At 38.9% G+C, this 20,991-nt stretch overlaps 1 protein-coding gene across 2 annotated transcripts; it reads right to left on the minus strand.

The window, feature by feature from the left end:
- Positions 1–2,319: 2,319 nt before the first annotated feature.
- Positions 2,320–20,610, minus strand: LOC133544986 (zinc finger protein OZF-like). Of its 2 annotated transcripts, XR_009804696.1 has the most exons (3): positions 20,208–20,610; positions 3,580–5,483; positions 2,320–3,343 (listed from the first exon to the last, which is right to left on the minus strand). XR_009804696.1 is itself a non-coding variant. In XM_061890260.1 (2 exons), exons 1-2 carry the CDS (start codon positions 20,392–20,394, stop codon positions 4,036–4,038), a joined length of 1,635 nt encoding a protein of 544 aa, XP_061746244.1. In that variant the 5' UTR covers positions 20,395–20,610; the 3' UTR covers positions 3,529–4,035. The 2 variants fall into 2 exon arrangements, 1 of the variants encoding a protein (XP_061746244.1); XM_061890260.1 differs by lacking the exon at positions 2,320–3,343 and having other exon boundaries at positions 3,529–5,483.
- Between the last annotated feature and the right edge of the window lie 381 nt (positions 20,611–20,991).

Genomic DNA, 20,991 nt, shown 5'->3' on the forward strand with positions numbered 1-20,991 from the left:
TATGTATTGTATTAGAATAATAAAATATATATAACAGGTAAAGAAAGTATATGCATTATTTATTTATTTTATTTATTTATTTTATTATTATTATTTATTAATAAATATTACTATTATTATTATAATATTATTATAATGTTATAATATTATTATAATATTAGTATTATTATTTATTTTATTTATATATACATTTATATCTATACACTGTATATAGATAGATAAATCAATATTTATTTATAGATACAGTTGTGATCAAGATTATTCAACCTCGCACAATTTTGGTGTTTTAGCAAGTTGGACATTTATTCCATATTTTTTTTATAATCATATCAAATAAAGATGCATTAAATAGACGAATGCAACTTGAATTACAACATTATATTTTGTAACATACCAAACAGTGTCATTTCTCTTAATATCTCATTGACAAAATTATTCAACCTCTTGAAGATCATAACTCTTAAGAACAGAATTTGAATAAGATATTTTCAATCAGGTGTTGAAAACACCTGTAGATGTGATTAGAACCATAACAAGCAACAATTAAACTGATTGAAAGAGACTGACACTCAGCTCCTTGTAGATGGTCAATGGTGTATTTGCAACAGGGTGAAGTCCAGGGAGTGGTCAAAGAAGTCAAGAGAGGAAGTAATTTTTCTTCAAAAGAGAGGATATGGATCTAAAAAATAGCAAAGACATTACACATTCCAAGAGACACAGTTGGGAGCATCATTCGCAAGTTTAAAGCTAAAGGCACAGTGGAAACACTACCTGGGCGTGGTAGAAAGAGGATGCTGTGTGCAACTGCTGTCCGGTATTTGAAGCATACAGTGGTGAAAAACGCCCAAGTAACAGCTGAGGAACTACAACAGGACATTGCAGAGGGGGGAAAGCAGGTTTCGTCCCAGACAATAAGGCGCGCACTACGAGATGAAGGCTTCCATGCAAGAACTCCCAGGCGCACCCCACTTCTGACTACCAGGCACAAGAAAAATAGACTCCAGTATGCCAAAAATCATCTGGACAAACCCCAAAAGTTTTGGGAAACTGTTCTATGGAGTGATGAGACCAAAGTGGAACTCTTTAGGCCTATGAATCAACGTTATGTCTGGAGGAGAAAAAATGAAACTTACAAAGAGAAGAACACCTTGCCTACTGTTAAGCATGGTGGGGGGTCAATCATGCTCTGGGGCTGTTTCTCTGCCTCAGGTACCGGGAATCTCCATCGCGTTCAAGGCATTATGAATTGTATTTCCTAGCAGGATATATTAGCTGCAAATGTCATGAAGTCAGTGAGGAAGCTGAGGCTTGGGAGACGTTGGACCTTCCAACAGGACAAGGATTCCAAGCATACCTCCAAATCAACATCAGAGTGGTTGCAGAAGACGGGCTGGAAGACTCTGGAGTGGCCTTCACAGTCGCCAGACCTGTAGATGCTTGCAAGAAGCTTGTGTCCGCTTATGTATCACCTTTGAAGGATGTCATTACTGCCAAAGGGTGTTCTACTAAGTACTAAAGACGCATGGAACTAGGGGGTTCAATCATTTTGTCAATGAGATATTAAGAAAATGTCCTTTTTAGGTATTTTGTAAAATACAGTGTTACAATTTAAGTCCGAGTCCATGGTTCTCGCCCGGAAAAGGGTGGAGTGCCATCTCCGGGTTGGGGAGGAGACCCTGCCCCAAGTGGAGGAGTTCAAGTACCTAGGAGTCTTGTTCACGAGTGGGGGAAGAGTGGATCGTGAGATCGACAGGCGGATCGGTGCGGCGTCTTCAGTAATGCGGACGTTGTATCGATCTGTTGTGGTGAAGAAGGAGCTGAGCCGGAAGGCAAAGCTCTCAATTTACCGGTCGATCTACGTTCCCATCCTCACCTATGGTCATGAGCTTTGGGTCATGACCGAAAGGATAAGATCACAGGTACAAGCGGCCGAAATGAGTTTCCTCCGCCGGGTGGCGGGTCTCTCCCTTGGAGATAGGGTGAGAAGCTCTGCCATCCGGGAGGAAATCAAAGTAAAGCCGCTGCTCCTCCACATGGAGAGGAGCCAGATCAGGTGGTTTGGGCATCTGGTCAGGATGCCACCCGAACGCCTCCCTAGGGATGTGTTTAGGGCACGTCCAGCTAGTAGGAGGCCACGGGGAAGACCCAGGACACGTTGGGAAGACTATGTCTCCCGGCTGGCCTGGGAACGCCTCGGGATCCCCCGGGAAGAGCTAGACGAAGTGGCTGGAGATAGGGAAGTCTGGGCTTCCCTGCTTAGGCTGCTGTCCCCGCGACCCGACCTCGGATAAGCGGAAGATGATGGATGGATGAATGGAATTTAAGTTGCATTTGTCTATTTGACACATCTTTATTTGATATGACTATAAACAAAATATGGAATAAATGTCCAACTTGCTAAAACACCAAAATTGTGTGGGGGTTGAATAATTTTGATCACAACTGTATGTATGACAAAGAAGCAGCTGGAAGGAGAATCCATAGAAAGCCAGTCTCCAAGGTAAATACTGTACATTCATGTTATGTTCAGTGGTTCACTTTACTCTACGTGAAAAGCAAGGTAGAAACGGTGCAGCTGGGGAGTGCACGGGAAACCTGCCAATACAGGCGCAAGCGAAACAACGATCACGAAGCAAGGGCAAGCAATGATAAAGCACTGACAGAAGGACAGGGCTGGCATAAAAAGGAGCCTAACTGGCAACTTGGAACTGGGGTGCCCAGATTGCCAATCAGAGACAAGTGAACCAATTGACCAATTAAAAAATAGACTTGATTTTTTGTTGACCGTCTCAAAGATTCAGAGCATTATTTATGAAGAAACAGATCTTATTCTACAAGGTCACATGGAAAGGATACAGCACTGGTTTAAAATTGCTAGTACAAACAAAAATGTCTATCATAAAAAAGGATTGTGCACAGGGGTGTGGGTGAAGGGGGGAGTAGACAGCACAGACCACAAGGGGGCATTGTATTTAACTTTATGATGTATTAGATACCATCATCGGTGGTCACTTGAAGGGAGTATGACGGTCGTCCTGGTAGGCGGATATCCCTTTATGGAGGATGCCTGAGCGGGACTTTGTTTGACGTGGGGAGACTGGTGTGCACACGGTCACGACACGATCCCTGACAAATCCAGGTCAGGGTCCAGTGGCATGGAGTCTAAGGCGACTGGGGACCCTTTTCTGCTGCAGATTTCATCCGCCACCCCAGCCGTTGTGACGCTCCACAGGGTTGTATGGTGGTTCATACATCTACCGTCTTTCGCCTGCTCCACCATTGAGGTCTTCACTGTATCACTGGCTAGGGGGCAGTCAGGTACTAGGCCTTTGCCAAGGGCCACCTGGGGTAACAGTAGTAAAGGGGTTAACCTCCTAGTGCCCCAAGACCCCATAGAGGAGCCTCCACTGCTGGATGCACTTTAACTTCATGACCAGGACAGATATATATATATATATATATATATATATATATATATATATATATATATATATATATATATATATATATATGTGTGTGTGTGTGTGTGTGTGTGTGTGTGTGTGTGTGTGTGTGTGGAGATTAGCTGTTGAGTGTTACCAGTAGTGTTGAACAAGAGGCGGAAGATCAGGAGGGACAAGGCATAGCTCGGAGGCCCGTGAGCAGACAGGAAGTATGGCGAGCCGAAGAAGGTCCGTGTCCAAGCGGAAGGTCGAGATCCAAGAGGCAGTGAGGGAAGCAGAGGAAAGGCGGGCTGAGACGAGGCGCACAGCTGGAAATTGGGGAACGAAGGGGTAGTGTACTTGAACAGAAGACTACGTTCTGACCCGGAAAAGCAGGTTGTGCAGGCTTTTGAAGGTAGAACCTCTGATCAACTTCAGGTGTGCCGATTGCCGGAGGATTGACCGCAGCTGCCAGGTGCAGGACTATTTTACATATTTTCAAGTTTGCTATTAAAGTGAAAAGTAACTAAAAGGAACTTTGACTGTAAGGTAGGCAGTTTGAGTTATAACAAAATAAAACTCAAGTCTGCTTGAATATCAGTGCCAGGACATGTCAGAAATTGGTCAAGGAACAAGTGATCACATTTCGGTGTTGGTCCTGATCAGCATCCGGATCCTGGTGGAGGTCCGCGGTGCGCTTTTCTATTTTACTGCCAGCACACTGGTGATTGTGGAGTTGGTTCTGGTGATAGAATGTTTCGTCGCACACACTGCAACTCAGCACTTTCCCCCCAGTGTGTATTCTCGTGTGATATTTCAAACTACTCTTCTTTGTAAAACTCAAACCACACGTTGTACAGGAGAACGATTTTTCTCCGGTGTGCGTTCTCATGTGGTTTTCCAAACAATCCCTTCGACTGAAATTGGTATCACACACAGAACAGGAAAAAGGCTTTTCTCCGGTGTGCGTTCTGGTGTGCAATTTCAAGTGGTGCCTTCTGGTAAAACATAAGCCGCAGGTAGAGCAGGAAAAAGGTTTTTCCCCAGTGTGTTTCCTTGTGTGATCTTTCAAACTATCCTTCCTTGTAAAACGCATGCCGCAGGTTGCGCAGGAAAAAGGTTTTTCACCGGTGTGCAGTCTGGTGTGCTCTATCATTTGGATCCTCCGGGAAAAGTATAAGCCACAGGTTGAGCAGGCAAAAGGTTTTTCCCCGGTGTGTTTCCTTGTGTGATCTTTCAAACTGTCCTTCCTTGTAAAACACATGCCGCAGGTTGCGCAGGAAAAAGGTTTTTCCCCAGTGTGTGTTGTCATGTGCTTGTTCAAACTGTCTTTTTTAGAAAAGCCCGCCCCACACACAGAACAGAAAAATTGTTTCACTCCAGGATGCCTTCTCATGTGTCTTTTCAAGCTTTCACTCCGTGTGAAAAGTACGCCGCACAATGAACAAGAAGAAGGTTTCTCTTGAGTGTGAATTTTCGCATGTTTTATCAGGTCTGCTTTTAGGCTGAATACTTGACTGCACGCCAAACACGGGAACGGTTTCTCTTGGGTGTGATTTTTCATGTGTCTGTTTAGGGACGTTTTGAGGCCAAAACTTTTGTCACAGTGAGGACATTTCCAGGGAGGGCTGTCCGGGTCCCATGTCTTGTCGTCTGTAGAGTCTTCATCATCAGTGTCAGGAGAGTAAGACGTGTCCTCACCATCAGTTTTAGAAGAGTGTGGCGTGGTGTCCTCACTATCTGATGGTGGAGCTGAGATCTTGTCTGCTTGTGATCCTCCACAGTGGTCTCCATCAGCTTCTGTTGTCATGTGTTGAGTTGGAGGCTCCGCCTCCCTCTTCTCCTCACTTTCACCTTTGACCTCGTCATCTTCACCCTTCACAGGGACACCAGTCGCTGGGGACTCCGCCCGTCCTTCAATATGCTCTCCCTCCTGACTGATGCCGTGTTCCTCCACTTCCTCTTTAATGTTCGGGGGCTGTGGTACCTCTTCTTCCTCTTTTATGCACAAGGGTGGTGGTTCTTCCTCCCGCAGGTGGACAAGATGTTCATCAGCGACGTCTGCGGGACACGAGAAGACAAACGCATGCTTTAGAGAAGGCCAGTTTTGGTCAGTCACATGAGACATTGTCCGGCACCAACATACAGTCGCGATCAAAAGTTTACATACACTCGTAAGGAACATAATTCTGTCCACAGAACTTTCTTTCGGAAGGTCTGATCTTTGTCCATGTGATGTCAGATGAAACAAAAACGGAACTGTTTGGCCACAATACCCAGCAATATGTTTGGACCAGGAACACCATATCTACCGTCAAGCATGGTGGTGGTAGTATTATGCTCTGGGCCAGTTTTTGTTAAGAACCGATCAAGAAGGTGACCCCAGGATGCAGAGACGGGAGGCAAGGTAGAATTATAAATAACAACAAAAGGCGATGGGGCAGAAGTACACACCATGAATTACAAATAAAAACAGGTTCCTCAGTGGTCGGCAGGGGAAAAGGCCAGGGCGCACTGAGCACAGCATTAAGTCCACAATACCCAACAATATGTTTGGAGGAGAAAAAAATGAGGCTTTTAATCCCAGGAAGACCAGGCCCACCGTCAAGCATGGTGGTGGTAGTATTATGCTGTGGGCCGGTTTTGCTGCCAATGGAACTGGTGCTTTAAATGGGACAATGAAAAACGAGGATTACCTCCAAATTCTTCAGGACAAGCAAAAATTATCAGCCCAGAGGTTGGGTCTTGGGCACAGTTTGGTGATATAGTGACACTACACTTCATGATAGTGAAACTACACTTAATGAGTGACACTACACGTGATGATAGTGACACTAAACTTTATGATGGTGACACTACACGTTATGATAGTGACATTAAACTTTGTGATAGTGACACTACACTTTTGTGATAGTGACACTAAACTTAATGATGGTGACACTAAACTTTATGATGGTGAAATTACACTTTGTGATAGTGACACTACACTTTATGATAGTGAAACTACACTTAATGATAGTGACACTACACGTTACACTTTTGATAGTGACACTAAACTTAATGATGGTGACACTAAACTTTATGATGGTGAAATTACACTTTGTGATAGTGACACTACACTGATAGTGACACTACACTGTGATAGTGACATTAAACTGTATGATAGTGACACTAAACTTTATGATAGTGACACTAAACTTTACGATAGTGACACTAAACTTTTGTGACAGTGGCACTCCACTTTATGATAGTGACATTACACTTTATGAGAGTGACATTACACTTTATGTTAATGACATTACACTTTATGATAATGACATTACACTTTGTGATAGTGACACTACACTTTTGTGATGGTGACACTAAAGTTTATGATAGTGACAGTGCACTTTATGATACAGACATTAAAATTTGATAGTGACACTAAACTTTATGATGGTGACACTAATTTTTGATGGTGACATTACACTTTATGATAGTGACACTACACTTTATGATAGTGACATTACACTTTATGATAGTGACATTACACTTTATGATAATGACATTACACTTTATGATAGTGACACTATACTTTATGATAATAATACTACACTTTATGTTAGTGACACTACACTTTATGATAGAGACATTAAACTTTGATAGTGACACTGAACTTTATGATGGTGACACTAATTTTTGATGGTGACATTACACTTTATGATAGTGACACTACACTTTATGATAGTAACATTAAACTTTATGACAGTAACACTACACTTTTGTGACAGTGGCACTAAACTTTTTGATAGGGACATTACACTTTATGATAGTGACACTAAAGTTAAAGTAGCAATGATTGTCACACACATTCAAGGTGTGGCAAAATTATTCTCTACATTTGACACATCACCCTTGATCAACCTCTGGGAGGTGAGGGGAGCAGTGAGCAGCAGGGGTGGCCGCGCCCGGGAATCATTTTTGGTGATTCAACCCCCAATTCTAACCCTTGATGCTGAGTGCCAAGCAGGGAGGTAATTGCTCCCATGTTTATAGTCTTTGGTATGACTCCACACTGATAGTGACCCTACACTTTATGATGGTGACACTACACTTTATGATGGTGACATTACAATTAGCGATAGAGACAGAGAGAGGGAGAGAATTATGATAAACGCGCATGCGTCGCCAGGCTCTGCTTTTTACCCATACATTTATCAGATTTTATTTTTTATTATCTATATCAGGTGTGTCAAAAGTGTGCCCCGGAGGCCATTTGCGGCCCACAGCTTATGTTTTAAAAGGCCCACGGCACATTCTAAAAATAATAGTAAAATAAACAAAAACAAACAAAAGTGAAATAAAAAAGCTTAAAGGCTAAATGTAATTTAGAAAAAGTTGCAATGTTGACTAATAAAACAAAGCTTTTTTAAATTTTATTTCAAACTGTCATTGCTCAAAACATAATATTGAATCAAAATCAATGTTATTATGAATTATTAACCTATCCAAGTTTCCCATTACTTCACATCAAATATTCCACTAAGAAAAATATTTTTTTGGGTGAAAGATTTTGCAAATTCTGTCAATAAATAACAAAAAAATTTATATTTTGTTGTTTTCCTACTGTACCGAAAATGAACTGTTTTTAACCCCTTTTTAACCCTAAACGTACATTGAAAATATACACAAACCTAGCTTAAAATACCTACTCAGTGGTTAGAAATTCCGTCCTGAGATCAGTAGGTTTTGAGTTCAAACCCCAGCCGACTATAAAAACGGGACCCGTTACCTCCCTGCTTGGCACTCAGCATCAAGGGTTGGAATCATACCGAACCAACATTTTTGTGTACCGTTAGACCCCTAATATATATATATATATATATATATATATATATATATATATATATATATATATATATATATATATATATATATATATATATATATCAGGGGTGGGCAACGATTACAAATTTCAATCAAAGTTAATCACACTATTTCTCCGATTAATCACGATTAACTGCATTGTATACGCAAAGCCCAATAATGAATTCCAAAGTAGTGTGTAGTGCACCTTTATTGGAATATTCTCCCATATGAACAAAAGTGCCAAAACATTTGTTGTGCAAACACAATTTAAATCAGTACTTGTTAAATAGCATATTTTATGAAAATCAACCCAAAAATTGTAAAAACAAACATTCAATCTTATTGCCACTGACAGGGTTTTTAAGTTATCCTGTTTGTTATGTAAAATCAATATAATCTACATACAATTCTCTGAGCCACAATCATAACATCCGAACAGGCCATTTCTGAGGTAACAGCAGAAACATGTTCTTTAATCAGGGAGAAAGAAAAGAAAGGGTGAAGCACAAAACACTTCACTGCTAGGATTTCCTTTACAGGGGACTAGAATGTAAAGTCCATGTTAGTAATGGTGTTCTTTCAGAGAATCTCACTCAACTCGGTGCAGTTTGTTCATTCTTAGAGCCTGACGGCTATTAATTTTAGAAGTACTTCCCTATGAATTAAAGTGCCCTAACATTTTCTGCGCAAACACACTTTTAACACTGTATAACTTCAGTGAAGTGCGTCTCCTGTTATCATGATAGACGGAGCATGTGAATGCACTTTTCATCAATATAATGCACTGTATCTCCGAGGTAATTCTGCTTACAGATTGATGTCCAGTAGTCCCCACTGAGATCAACTACAGCTGCACGTTGTAAAGTTGTCACTTTTACAGTCCTCTCCTTTTCATATAACCGGTGTAGTCTTCGTGCGATGGTGCGTCTCGATGGCGGCTCATACGCGATGTCACTTGTTGCGATTCGCACAATGTTTCTCAGGCCGGCGTCTTCCACAACACTAATGGGCCTACAGTCTGGAACTATCCCCTTTGCTATGGCATTTGTTAGCTTCTCTTGCTCTCCTTTATCTCTACTTCTCCCGCACGCTGCATTTAACGTAGTAGCCAGGCTCCACTTTCCGCTTTGTTGAATGGTGTGCTCGCATCAACAGTATGCTTCGCGTGAAGGTGATATTTTAGACCGGAAGTACTCCTGTGATAAGAAAATTCAGCTTGGCAGTGGCTACAAACCACTTTGCTTCTGTCTAATCCGCCGCCTGGAAGTACTTTATTATGAAAATGACTTTGTAAAAGTTCTGTTGCGTTACCCTTCTTGTTTAGTTTTTTTCCGCGTTCTCTTTCCTTTTCCGCAGGAGCCAGCAATAGGCGCTGACAAAATAAAAGCATGTAAACAACATACGCAAATGCGCGATAAAATAATTGTCGACGTTAATAGATTGATGCACACACATATACATATATATATATTTATATACATATATATACATACATACACACACATATATATACATACATACACACACATATATATACATACATACACACACATATATATACATACATACACACACACATATATACATACATACACACACACATATATACATACATACACACACACATATATACATACATACACACACACATATATACATACATACACACACACATATATACATACATACACACACACACACACACACACATATATACACATACACATATTATTTATATATATATATATATATATATATATATATATATATATATATATATATATATATACCAGTGACGTGCAGTCACGGAGGCAGGTGAGGCGGGGCCTCACGTGCCATCATGAAAAGAAAAAAAAATGTAAAAAGAAAAAAAAAAAAATTTTGATTATTGTATGTATCCAGTGATTATACTATTAAGTTATTTTCCATTTAACTTCACCAGTTTTAGATTATTTTTATTCAAAATCGCTGAATTTTCACATTTGCCGTTCAAATACTTGCGGTGAGTCATAGCCACTTGAGCCTCCCCGTGGATTGCGCAATGACTCGGCTAACTGCTGTGCAGTGAAACCGTATTGCTATATGAATTATATTGTACATTTCCATAGTTTAGTTAGCTGAGGTATATAATGTACAGTGTATTTTGTCAACAACTGTATGTGTGTAACCTATTTCTTGTGCTGGGCAATCATAAAACGGCTGCGAAGACGCACTGTGGCAGAGGGCGATAGTGATCCCAGAGATCATTCTTGCCTACTCGGCTAGGCCTACATGGGGACATCTGAAGCCGGTATGTTTTAAAGTTGTCGTTTGCCTGCATATCGTAAAAACAACTGTCCAACATTTTACAACTAACTGTAAACTTATAGGTGCCGACCATCAGGGCAGAGTTGCGACGAAAGAGTGTGTCGATGTTGAGATATTAAGCCGAGTTGGTAAGTGAATTTGTTTGCTAATAGTAGCTACTAGCCGTACCCATGTATTTTCTATGGGCGGTTAGCATCGGGTTTTAATCCTGTTTCCTCCAATGTTTCTGGTCCGATTGAAGTTATATTTATGTCGAGTCTTTATTTTGGGTACTTAAATAGGGTGACTGAGAATTGTGGCGTTTTAAGGCCATCTGCATTTTTTATGCTACAGTAAAGACAATTAATGAACACTGCCGCTGGAGCGCGGTTACACCTGTCATAGTGACAACACTGTAGTGTCGTGTTTGTTATTTTGTACATACATGTGATTATTTAATATTGTTAAAGGCCTACTGAAAGCCACTACTACCCACCACGCAGGCTGATAGTTTATATATCAATGATGAAATATTAACATTGCAACACATGCCAATACGGCCTTTTTAGTTTACTAAATTACAATTTCAAATTTCCCGGGAGTTTCGTCTTCGAAACGTCGTGTAGTGATGACGTGTACGCAAGACGTGACGGGTTTTTAGGAATTATGAGCGCTGCGCACACACACAGCTAAAAGTTGTCTGCTTTAACGGCATAATTATACAGTATTTTGGACATCTGTGTTGCTGAATCTTTTGCAATTTGTTCAATTAATATTGGAGAAGTCACAGTAGAAAGATGGAGTTGGGAAGCTTTAGCCTTTAGCCACACAAACACACGGTGATTCCTTGTTTAAAATTCCTGGAGGTGAAACTTTCCTATGGATCAGAGCGCGGTCAAGCGAACATGGATTCCTACCAAATGTCAACCAGCAGGTTTCGGTGAGAAAATTGTGGTTAAAAAGTCAGTTCTTACCGTATAAAAGCTGAGCTTGTGCCGTCCATAGCGGCCGTCGACTCCCCTGAGACACTGCACGTCAAGACACCCGTGGACACACCCTTCCGACTATCAGGTACTGTTTAACTCACTAAAACACGAGCAACACAATAGAAAGATAAGGGATTTCCCAGAATTATCCTAGTAAATGTGTCTAAAAACATCGGAATCCGTCCCAATACAATCGCGTTTTTTTTGTTTTTTTTTAGTCTGTCGCTATCAATATCCTCAAACACGAATCTTTCATCCTCGCTCAAATTAATGGGGAAATTGTCGTTTTCTCGGTCTGAAAAGCTCTTTTAGTTGGAGGCTCCCATTAAAATCAACGTGAATATTTGAGGAGCCCCCACACTTGTGACGTCATCGTCTGCGACTTCCAGGAGAGGCAGGGGTTTTCTCTTAACACAGAAAGTTCCGAACTTTATCGTGGATGTTCTCTACTAAATCCTTTCAGCAAAAATATGGCAATATCGCGAAATGATCAAGTATGACACATAGAATGGACCTGCTATCCCCGTTTAAATTAGAAAATCTCATTTCAGTAGGCCTTTAACTTGTTTATGTAACTCAATATTAAGGTGGAAAGTGGTTAAGTTTGATACTAAGATGTTTATTGAAAAACGATTCTTGTGCACTGTTTCAATGGATGTTTTGATGGCTTAAAATGGCTGCCAGTCTTATATTTCCACCATCGAAATAGTTTCAACACTCAGAAGTATTTGTTTGATAATGCTGTATATTTGTGTGAAGCTAATATTTACATATTGTGTATTACATTTCAGTATGTTGATTGAATCACGTAGCTTATACATTTGTCATTGTATGTATTTCAGTTAAAAAAAATTAAATAACAGTCCAGTGCAAGACAAAAGTAAAGATAGGAAAAGACTAAGCAAGCTCGACGACAATAAAGAGCCTAAATGGATTAATCTGCTTTGGATTGTTTGTTAGCTGTCTGCCAAGCTGTATAAGTTCAACACGTATAGTGAGGGCAGAACAGGCAATATGCAATTATTGCCAGGCTTCGCTCTCATGTGAGGGGGGAAGAATTGTTGATTGATGACTGTGGTGTTCTTAGTGTCATAGTGTGTGTGTAGTTAGCATGTTCCAAGAGCAACAGAAGTGCACTTTTTGGACAGCTGTATTATTTTCAGTTTTGTGTCCAAGGGACTGATTTTATTTAACACTAAATTATTATTTATACACCTATAGTGATAACAGAGACAGGTTGCTTTAGTGTTACCGTATATATTTGTTTTTCTGAAAAATCCCACTTAATATACTTCGGGTAACAACAGTGGATACATGGATGATACAGCAGAGGATTGGGAGAATGTCATGTGGTCAGATGAAACCAAAATAGAACTTTTTGGTATAAACTCAACTCGTCGTGTTTGGAGGAAGAAAAACACTGAGTTGCATCCCAAGAACACCATACCTACTGTGAAGCATGGGGGTGGAAACATCATGCTTTGGGGCTGTTTTTCTGCTAAGGGGACAGGACGATTGATCCGTGTTAAGGAAAGAATGAATGGGCCCAAGTATCGTGAGATTTTGAGCCAAAACCTCCTTCCATCAGTGAGAGCTTTGAATGGTTGACCAAATACTTATTTTCCACCATAATTTACAAATACATTCTTAAAAATTCCTACAATGTGAATTGTTTCCCAGGAAGTGGGTCAAGTAAACATGTTGTTTGTTTTATTCCATTTACACGTAACAATTATTCTAATGTTATTTCCTCAAAACGAGAGAAACTATTTTGGAGGGCAGTATTCGCCGTATATACAGTCGTATCTGTGTTAATAGAACCCAGTTGTAGCTGGGACGCATTGTCTTTAATCTACTTTCTAATGACTTAAATTTTCTTATTAAAGAATTTCATAAAGTCATCTGCTGAGTGGGTGGAGCTACTGGAAGAAGTCTCTTGTTGGGTTAGCGATGCTACCGTACTAAACTAAAATTTAAGATCGTTTTTATTAAGGCGGATGAGGTTTGAGTAATATGTAGCGTTAGCTAAGGTAAGCATGTGTTTATAAGTTATTAAACTATCACTCCATGCTTGATGGTGCACCTCAAGTTTAGTCGTGCACCATTTGCGTTCCAGCTTTCTACATAATAATTTCTGAGCTCTAGTTTCTTCTGTAAACTATGGGGTACACCTTTTTGGAGCCTTTTTTAACTTCAGCTGTGCTATACTTTCTATGGTTTCGCGCAGGGCGTCGTTAAAGTTGTTAGTGAGATTATCAACAGAGCCCACATACTTTGGGAATGGTGCCATTACCGAAGGCAGTAGGTCAGCAAGAGTTGTCGTTGTGGCCATATTAATGTTGCGGCTGCTATAGCAGTTATTATTATTATTAGTTTGACGAACATGAGTCTGAACCTCGAATTTTATAAAGTAATGATCGGACATTACTTTAGTATACAATAGTATTATAACTTTGGAAACGGTGATACCCCTGACAAGCACTGAGTCTATCGTATTACCGTTGCGATGCGTGTGTTCATTTATTATTTGTGAAAGACCACAGCTATCAATTATAGTCTGGAGCGCTACGCACGGTGGGTCCGATGGGGTATTCATATGGATATTAAAGCCCCCCATTATAATTATATTATCGTCGTGCGTCACTAGATCAGCAACGAACTCTGAGAATTCATTGATAAAGTCCAAATAGGGTCCTGGGGGGTGGTAGATAACAGCCAGGTATAGAGGCAGCGTGTGACATACCTCATAGTCAGCACCTCAAACGATTTATATTTATTATTTATGTTAGGACTAAGGTTAAAGTTTCCGTTGTATATTAGTGCGACGCCCTCACCCCTTTTAAGGGGACGGGCAATATGCGCATGCGAATAGTTAGGAGGAGATGCCTCATTTAGCGCAAAAAAGTCATCTGGTTTAAGCCAGGTTTCGCTGAGACCGATGACGTTAAGATCGTTGTCTCTGATGACCTCATTAACTAGTAACGTTTTGGGAGACAATGATCTTATGTTTAAAAAGCCTATATTATAGGTAGTTGGCTATTTTAAGGAGTTTTTGATCCAATTATTCGTAGTAGCAATATTAACAATGTTGCGTTTATTATGCATAGTGCACTTAAAATAATTACGACCATATCTAGGAATTGATATGACGGGAATTTTCCGATTGTTTGTTTGGTGCTGTGATAAACTAAACACATCATAATTTACCACCTCAGTAGAACGCATGTCCAACTCTGGCACAGTCATAGCAGAAAAAACTTGTTCTAACTTAACTGACTCCTTACCCAGACCAGTTGTGGGTATTAGCCTTTTGCTTTGTTGTTAGTCCCGCTCAGCAGCCGCGTTTCTGCTTCCGATCACATCGCTTGCGTCTCTTCCGAAAACGGCTTCCGATGGTACTATACTCCGCTGCTTCACAGGCCGCTGGATGTAGCCGGCGAAGTATTCCCATGCTAGCTAGGCGGTCCAACAAACACGCGTCTTTCAGTCCAAAACGGCCCGATCTATCCACATCCAGAATTGTCTGGCGGTCATAAGTGATCACGGAATGTCCACGCTGTAGGCCAGCCATGAAATTTGCAGAATTGTCCGGTATTTTTGCCAAATGTTCCATTTTTACCGAGAGCTTGTCCACATTGCAGCCCGTCCGGGCGCCGCCATTCTGAGTTTTCCTTGCCCTTATGTGGGCCCTACCGAGGATGTCATAGTTGTTTGTGTTGTGGTTTGTGCAGCCCTTTGAGACACTAGTGATTTAAGGCTACATAAATAATCACTGATTGATTGATTGATTGATTGATTGATTGATTGATAAATAAAAGCATTACACTTGCCAACCCTCCCATATTTTCCGGAGGTTCCCAAATTCTCGAAGTATCTATTCTCGTGAATACCTGATGATATTCATCCAAACAACAATAATAAGGGAATGCAATGCAAGCCCTGCCTTTAACACCCTCTACAACATGCAAAAACAGCTTACCAGCCCAGTTACACGTTGTATGTGGCTCCTGCAGACGCATGCTCACTGCTGCAAGACATACTTGTTCAAACTTTTCCTGGCTATATTATACAGACGCTAGCACATACCCCCCCCCCACCCTATGTGCGTTGGTTGAGGTGGGAGGGGCGGGGTTTGGTGCTAGCGTGTGTATAATGTAGCCAGGATGAGTCAGGGATGCATTGGATTCTGGGTATTTGTACTGTTGTGTTTATGTTGTCTTACAGTGCGGATGTTCTCCCAAAATGTGTTTGATATTCTTGTTTGGAATGGGTTCACTGTGTGGCGCATATTAGTAAGAGTGTATATACGTGTATATGTATACATACATACATATGTATATATGTACATATATACATGTGTATATATATATGGATATATATATATATCCATATATATGTATATATCCTTACATATGTATATATACAGATATATGTGTATATACACATATATCTATATATAGACATATATGTATATATACATATGTATATATACATATTTTTATATACATATATATATATTTATACATATATTTATATACGTGTATATATACATATATACACATATGTATACACAGATTTATATGTACATATACACATATATCTATATCTACACATATATGTATATATACATATGTATATATATACATATATATACGTATTTATACATATATTTATATACGTGTATATATACAAATATATACACGTGTATATATACAGATTTATATGTACATATACACATATCTATATATACACATATATGTATATATACATATATATGTATATATATATGCATATTTTTTATAAATATATCTATACACGTATATATCACATTTGTATGTATATATACAAATATATATGTATATATGCAAAAATAAATGTATATATACAAATATATGTATGTATACAAATATATATTTACATATACATGTATACATACACACATATATAGATATATGTATACACATATATGTAAATGCATATACATATATGTATATATACATATATATGTACATATATATATTCACACACACACTATATATATATATACACATATGCATATATACATGTATATGTACATATATATGTGTGTATATGTACATATATATGTGTGTATATATACATATATATGTATATATACATATATATATATGTATATATATATATATATATAAGTACACACACATATATATATATATGTAAATATACATATATATGTACATACATATATATATATACATATATGTATATACATAAGTATAAACATATATGTATATACATATATACACACATATATATGTATATACATATATATACATATATGTATATACATATATATACACATTATACATATATGTATATACATACATATATACATATATATACACACATATAAATACATACACACATATATTATACATATATGTATATACATATATACATACATATATAAATATATATAAATAATACACACATATACATATATATATATATATATATATATATATATACATATATACACACACACACACACACACACATATATATATATTATATACATACATATATGATATGTATGTACATACATATATATTGACTAATGATCTATTGCTAACGATGGATTCTGATGCGTCATCTATGTTGCTGCTCCTCGATCTTAGCGCTGCTTTCGATACCGTCGATCATAATATTTTATTAGAACGTATCAAAACACGAATTGGTATGTCAGACTTGGCTCTGTCGTGGTTTAACTCTTATCATACTGATAGGATGCAGTGCGTCTCCCATAACAATGTGACCTCGGACTACGTTAAGGTAACGTGTGGAGTTCCCCAGGGTTCGGTCCTTGGCCCTGCACTCTTCAGCATCTACATGCTGCCGCTAGGTGACATCATACGCAAATACGGTGTTAGCTTTCACTGTTATGCTGATGACACCCAACTCTACATGCCCCTAAAGCTGACCAACACGCCGGATTGTAGTCAGCTGGAGGAGTGTCTTAATGAAATTAAACAATGGATGTCCGCTAACTTTTTGCAACTCAACGCCAAAAAAACGGAAATGCTGATTATCGGTCCTGCTAGACACCGACCTCTATTTAATAATACAACTCTAACATTTGACAACCAAACAATTAAACAAGGTGACTCGGTAAAGAATCTGGGTATTATCTTCGACCCAACTCTCTCCTTCGAGGCACACGTTAAAAGCGTTACTAAAACGGCCTTCTTTCATCTCCGTAATATCGCAAAAATTCGCTCCATTCTGTCCACTAAAGACGCTGAGATCATTATCCATGCGTTTGTTACGTCTCGCCTCGATTACTGTAACGTAATATTTTCGGGTCTCTCCATGTCTAGCATTAAAAGATTACAGTTGGTACAAAATGCGGCTGCTAGACTTTTGACAAGAACAAGAAAGTTTGATGACATTACGCCTGTACTGTATATACCTTTATATACATATATACATACATATATACCTATACTGTATATACCTTTATATACATATACTGTATATACCTTTATATACATATATACCTACATATACACCTATACTGTATATACCTTTATACATACATATATACCTATACTGTATATACCTTTATATATACATATATACCTATACTGGCTCACCTGCACTGGCTTCCTGAGCACTTAAGATGTGACTTTAAGGTTTTACTACTTACGTATAAAATACTACACGGTCTAGCTCCATCCTATCTTGCCGATTGTATTGTACCATATGTCCCGGCAAGAAATCTGCGTTCAAAGGACTCCGGCTTATTAGTGATTCCCAAAGCCCAAAAAAAGTCTGCGGGCTATAGAGCTTTTTCATTTCGGGCTCCAGTACTCTGGAATGCCCTCCCGGTAACAGTTCGAGATGCCACCACAGTAGAATCATTTAAGTCTCACCTTAAAACTCATTTGTATACTCTAGACTTTAAATAGACTCCCTTTTTAGACCAGTTGATCTGCCGTTTCTTTTCTTTTTCTCCTATGTCCCACTCTCCCTTGTGGAGGGGGTCCGGTCCGATCCGGTGGCCATGTACTGCTTGCCTGTGTATCGGCTGGGGACATCTCTGCGCTGCTGATCCGCCTCCGCTTGGGATGGTTTCCTGCTGGCTCCGCTGTGAACGGGACTCTCGCTGCTGTGTTGGATCCGCTTTGGACTGGACTCTCGCGACTGTGTTGGATCCATTATGGATTGAACTTTCACAGTATCATGTTAGACCCGCTCGACATCCATTGCTTTCGTCCTCTCCAAGGTTCTCATAGTCATCATTGTCACCGACGTCCCACTGGGTGTGAGTTTTCCTTGCCCTTATGTGGGCCTACCGAGGATGTCGTAGTGGTTTGTGCAGCCCTTTGAGACACTAGTGATTTAGGGCTATATAAGTAAACATTGATTGATTGACTGATATATAATATACATACATATATATATATTATATACATACGAATATATACACATATCTATATATTATATACATATATTATATACATACATATGTATATATATATATTATATACATACATATGTATATATATATATACATACATACATATATATATTATATACATACATATATATTATATATACATATAGATATATTATATATACATATATATATGTATTATATACTATACATACATATACACATATATATGTATTATATACATACATATACACATATATATATATTATATACATACATTATATATATATATATATATATATATATATATATATATATATATATATATATATATATACACACACACACACACACACATATACATTTATATATTTTATATTGCTCTTTTTATCTTTGGTATGAACATTATTATGTAAACTCAAATTACTTTTTTTTGGGTTCTTTGTTGTTGCTATTTTTGTATACCAACAATTTATTATTTGATCATGTTGTACTGCATTGTAATATTTTGTTTTGTGATAGTGTTTGATGTTGTTTTGCCTGGACCCCAGGACAAAGAGTCTCCACTGCGGTGTAGACTAATGGGGATCCTTATAAACTAAACTACATGGGTCTTAGAGAGACCATGGCTGAAGTGCTGGCTGTCCAGAGTCGGGGCCCGGGGTGGACCGCTTGCCTGTGCATCGGTTGGGGACATCTCTGCTGGTCTCCTGCTGGCCCCACTATGGACTGGACTCTCACTATTATGTTTGATCCACTATGGACTGGACTCTCACACTATTATGTTAGATCCACTATGGACTGAACTCTCAAACTATTATGTTGGATCCACTATGGACTGGACTCTCACACTATTATGTTGGATCCACTATGGACTGGACTCTCACTATTATGTTGGATCCACTATGGACTGGACCCTCACTATTATGTTAGATCCACTATGGACTGGACTGGGCTTCCCTGCTTAGGCTGCTGCCCCTGCGACCCGACCTCAGGTAAGCAGAAGATGAATGGATGGATGGATATATATATATATATATATATATATGTATGTGTGTGTTCTGTTAAACCACTAATGGTAAAAAAGCTAGTCGTTGATGTTTTTAAAAAATAAATAAATGTAACTTTGAAAGTTGCAAACCGACACTTTGTTGTCTGTCATTGTGAGCACGCTTTATATTCCAAATGTCATAAAGTTAGTAAAGATGTGAGAGTAAGAAGTCAACAAACCTGTTCTGTGCAGCACAACTTGATGTTTCTTGAAGACAGCGTCCAGTAGTTGATTATTCTCCTCCTTTGTTCTAGAAAGTTCCGCCTCGTATTCTGCTATCGTTCTTTCCAACACTACAAATATTTCTTCGGCGGCAGCAGTTAGTCGCTGGTCCACCAACTCTCTCAACATGTGTAATTTACTCATTTTCACACAATGCCAACACTTTGACACTCACACTTAATCTCTACTTAGCGATGTGTTGACAACTTCTGCGTCTTTGTTAGCAGCTAACAAGCTAAGCTAACTAGCGAGCTAAGCTAAGTCAGCACGAAACGCGGCAAAATGCTTCTCGCGCACCGAGACGATCTTATCCTTAAATAAAGACTCAAATATGTATTTTATACGACGGTAATATTTAAAAACTGGAGAAAAAGTAACAAGACTGACTTATTAGCGTTCGGCTCCCTTCTTTTCTCCGTCGACGTGCTTCCACGAGGGTTAACGCACATGACGTCACAAGGCAGGGCTGCTGTTCTCGCGAGATGTGAAATGCGCGGGAGTCAGAGGAACGACGCGACATGACGTCATTTAAGCGTTTACAGCATATTTACTGCACTCGTCCAATGAAGTCTATCATTGATTAAAAATTACTATAATTAACAAATTTTTAAACCGAATTTCAAGCTGTTTGCTTGACTAATAATGCCAGACGCATATTTATCATACAGCGTGTTTAAATTAAAGATTAAAATGCAGGTTTTCATGGCAAAATTAAGATTCAGTGTGAGTGTGTGTGCAGGA

The sequence above is a fragment of the Nerophis ophidion genome, linkage group LG28 (genome assembly GCF_033978795.1).
Source record: "Nerophis ophidion isolate RoL-2023_Sa linkage group LG28, RoL_Noph_v1.0, whole genome shotgun sequence".
Lineage (NCBI taxonomy): Eukaryota > Metazoa > Chordata > Actinopteri > Syngnathiformes > Syngnathidae > Nerophis > Nerophis ophidion.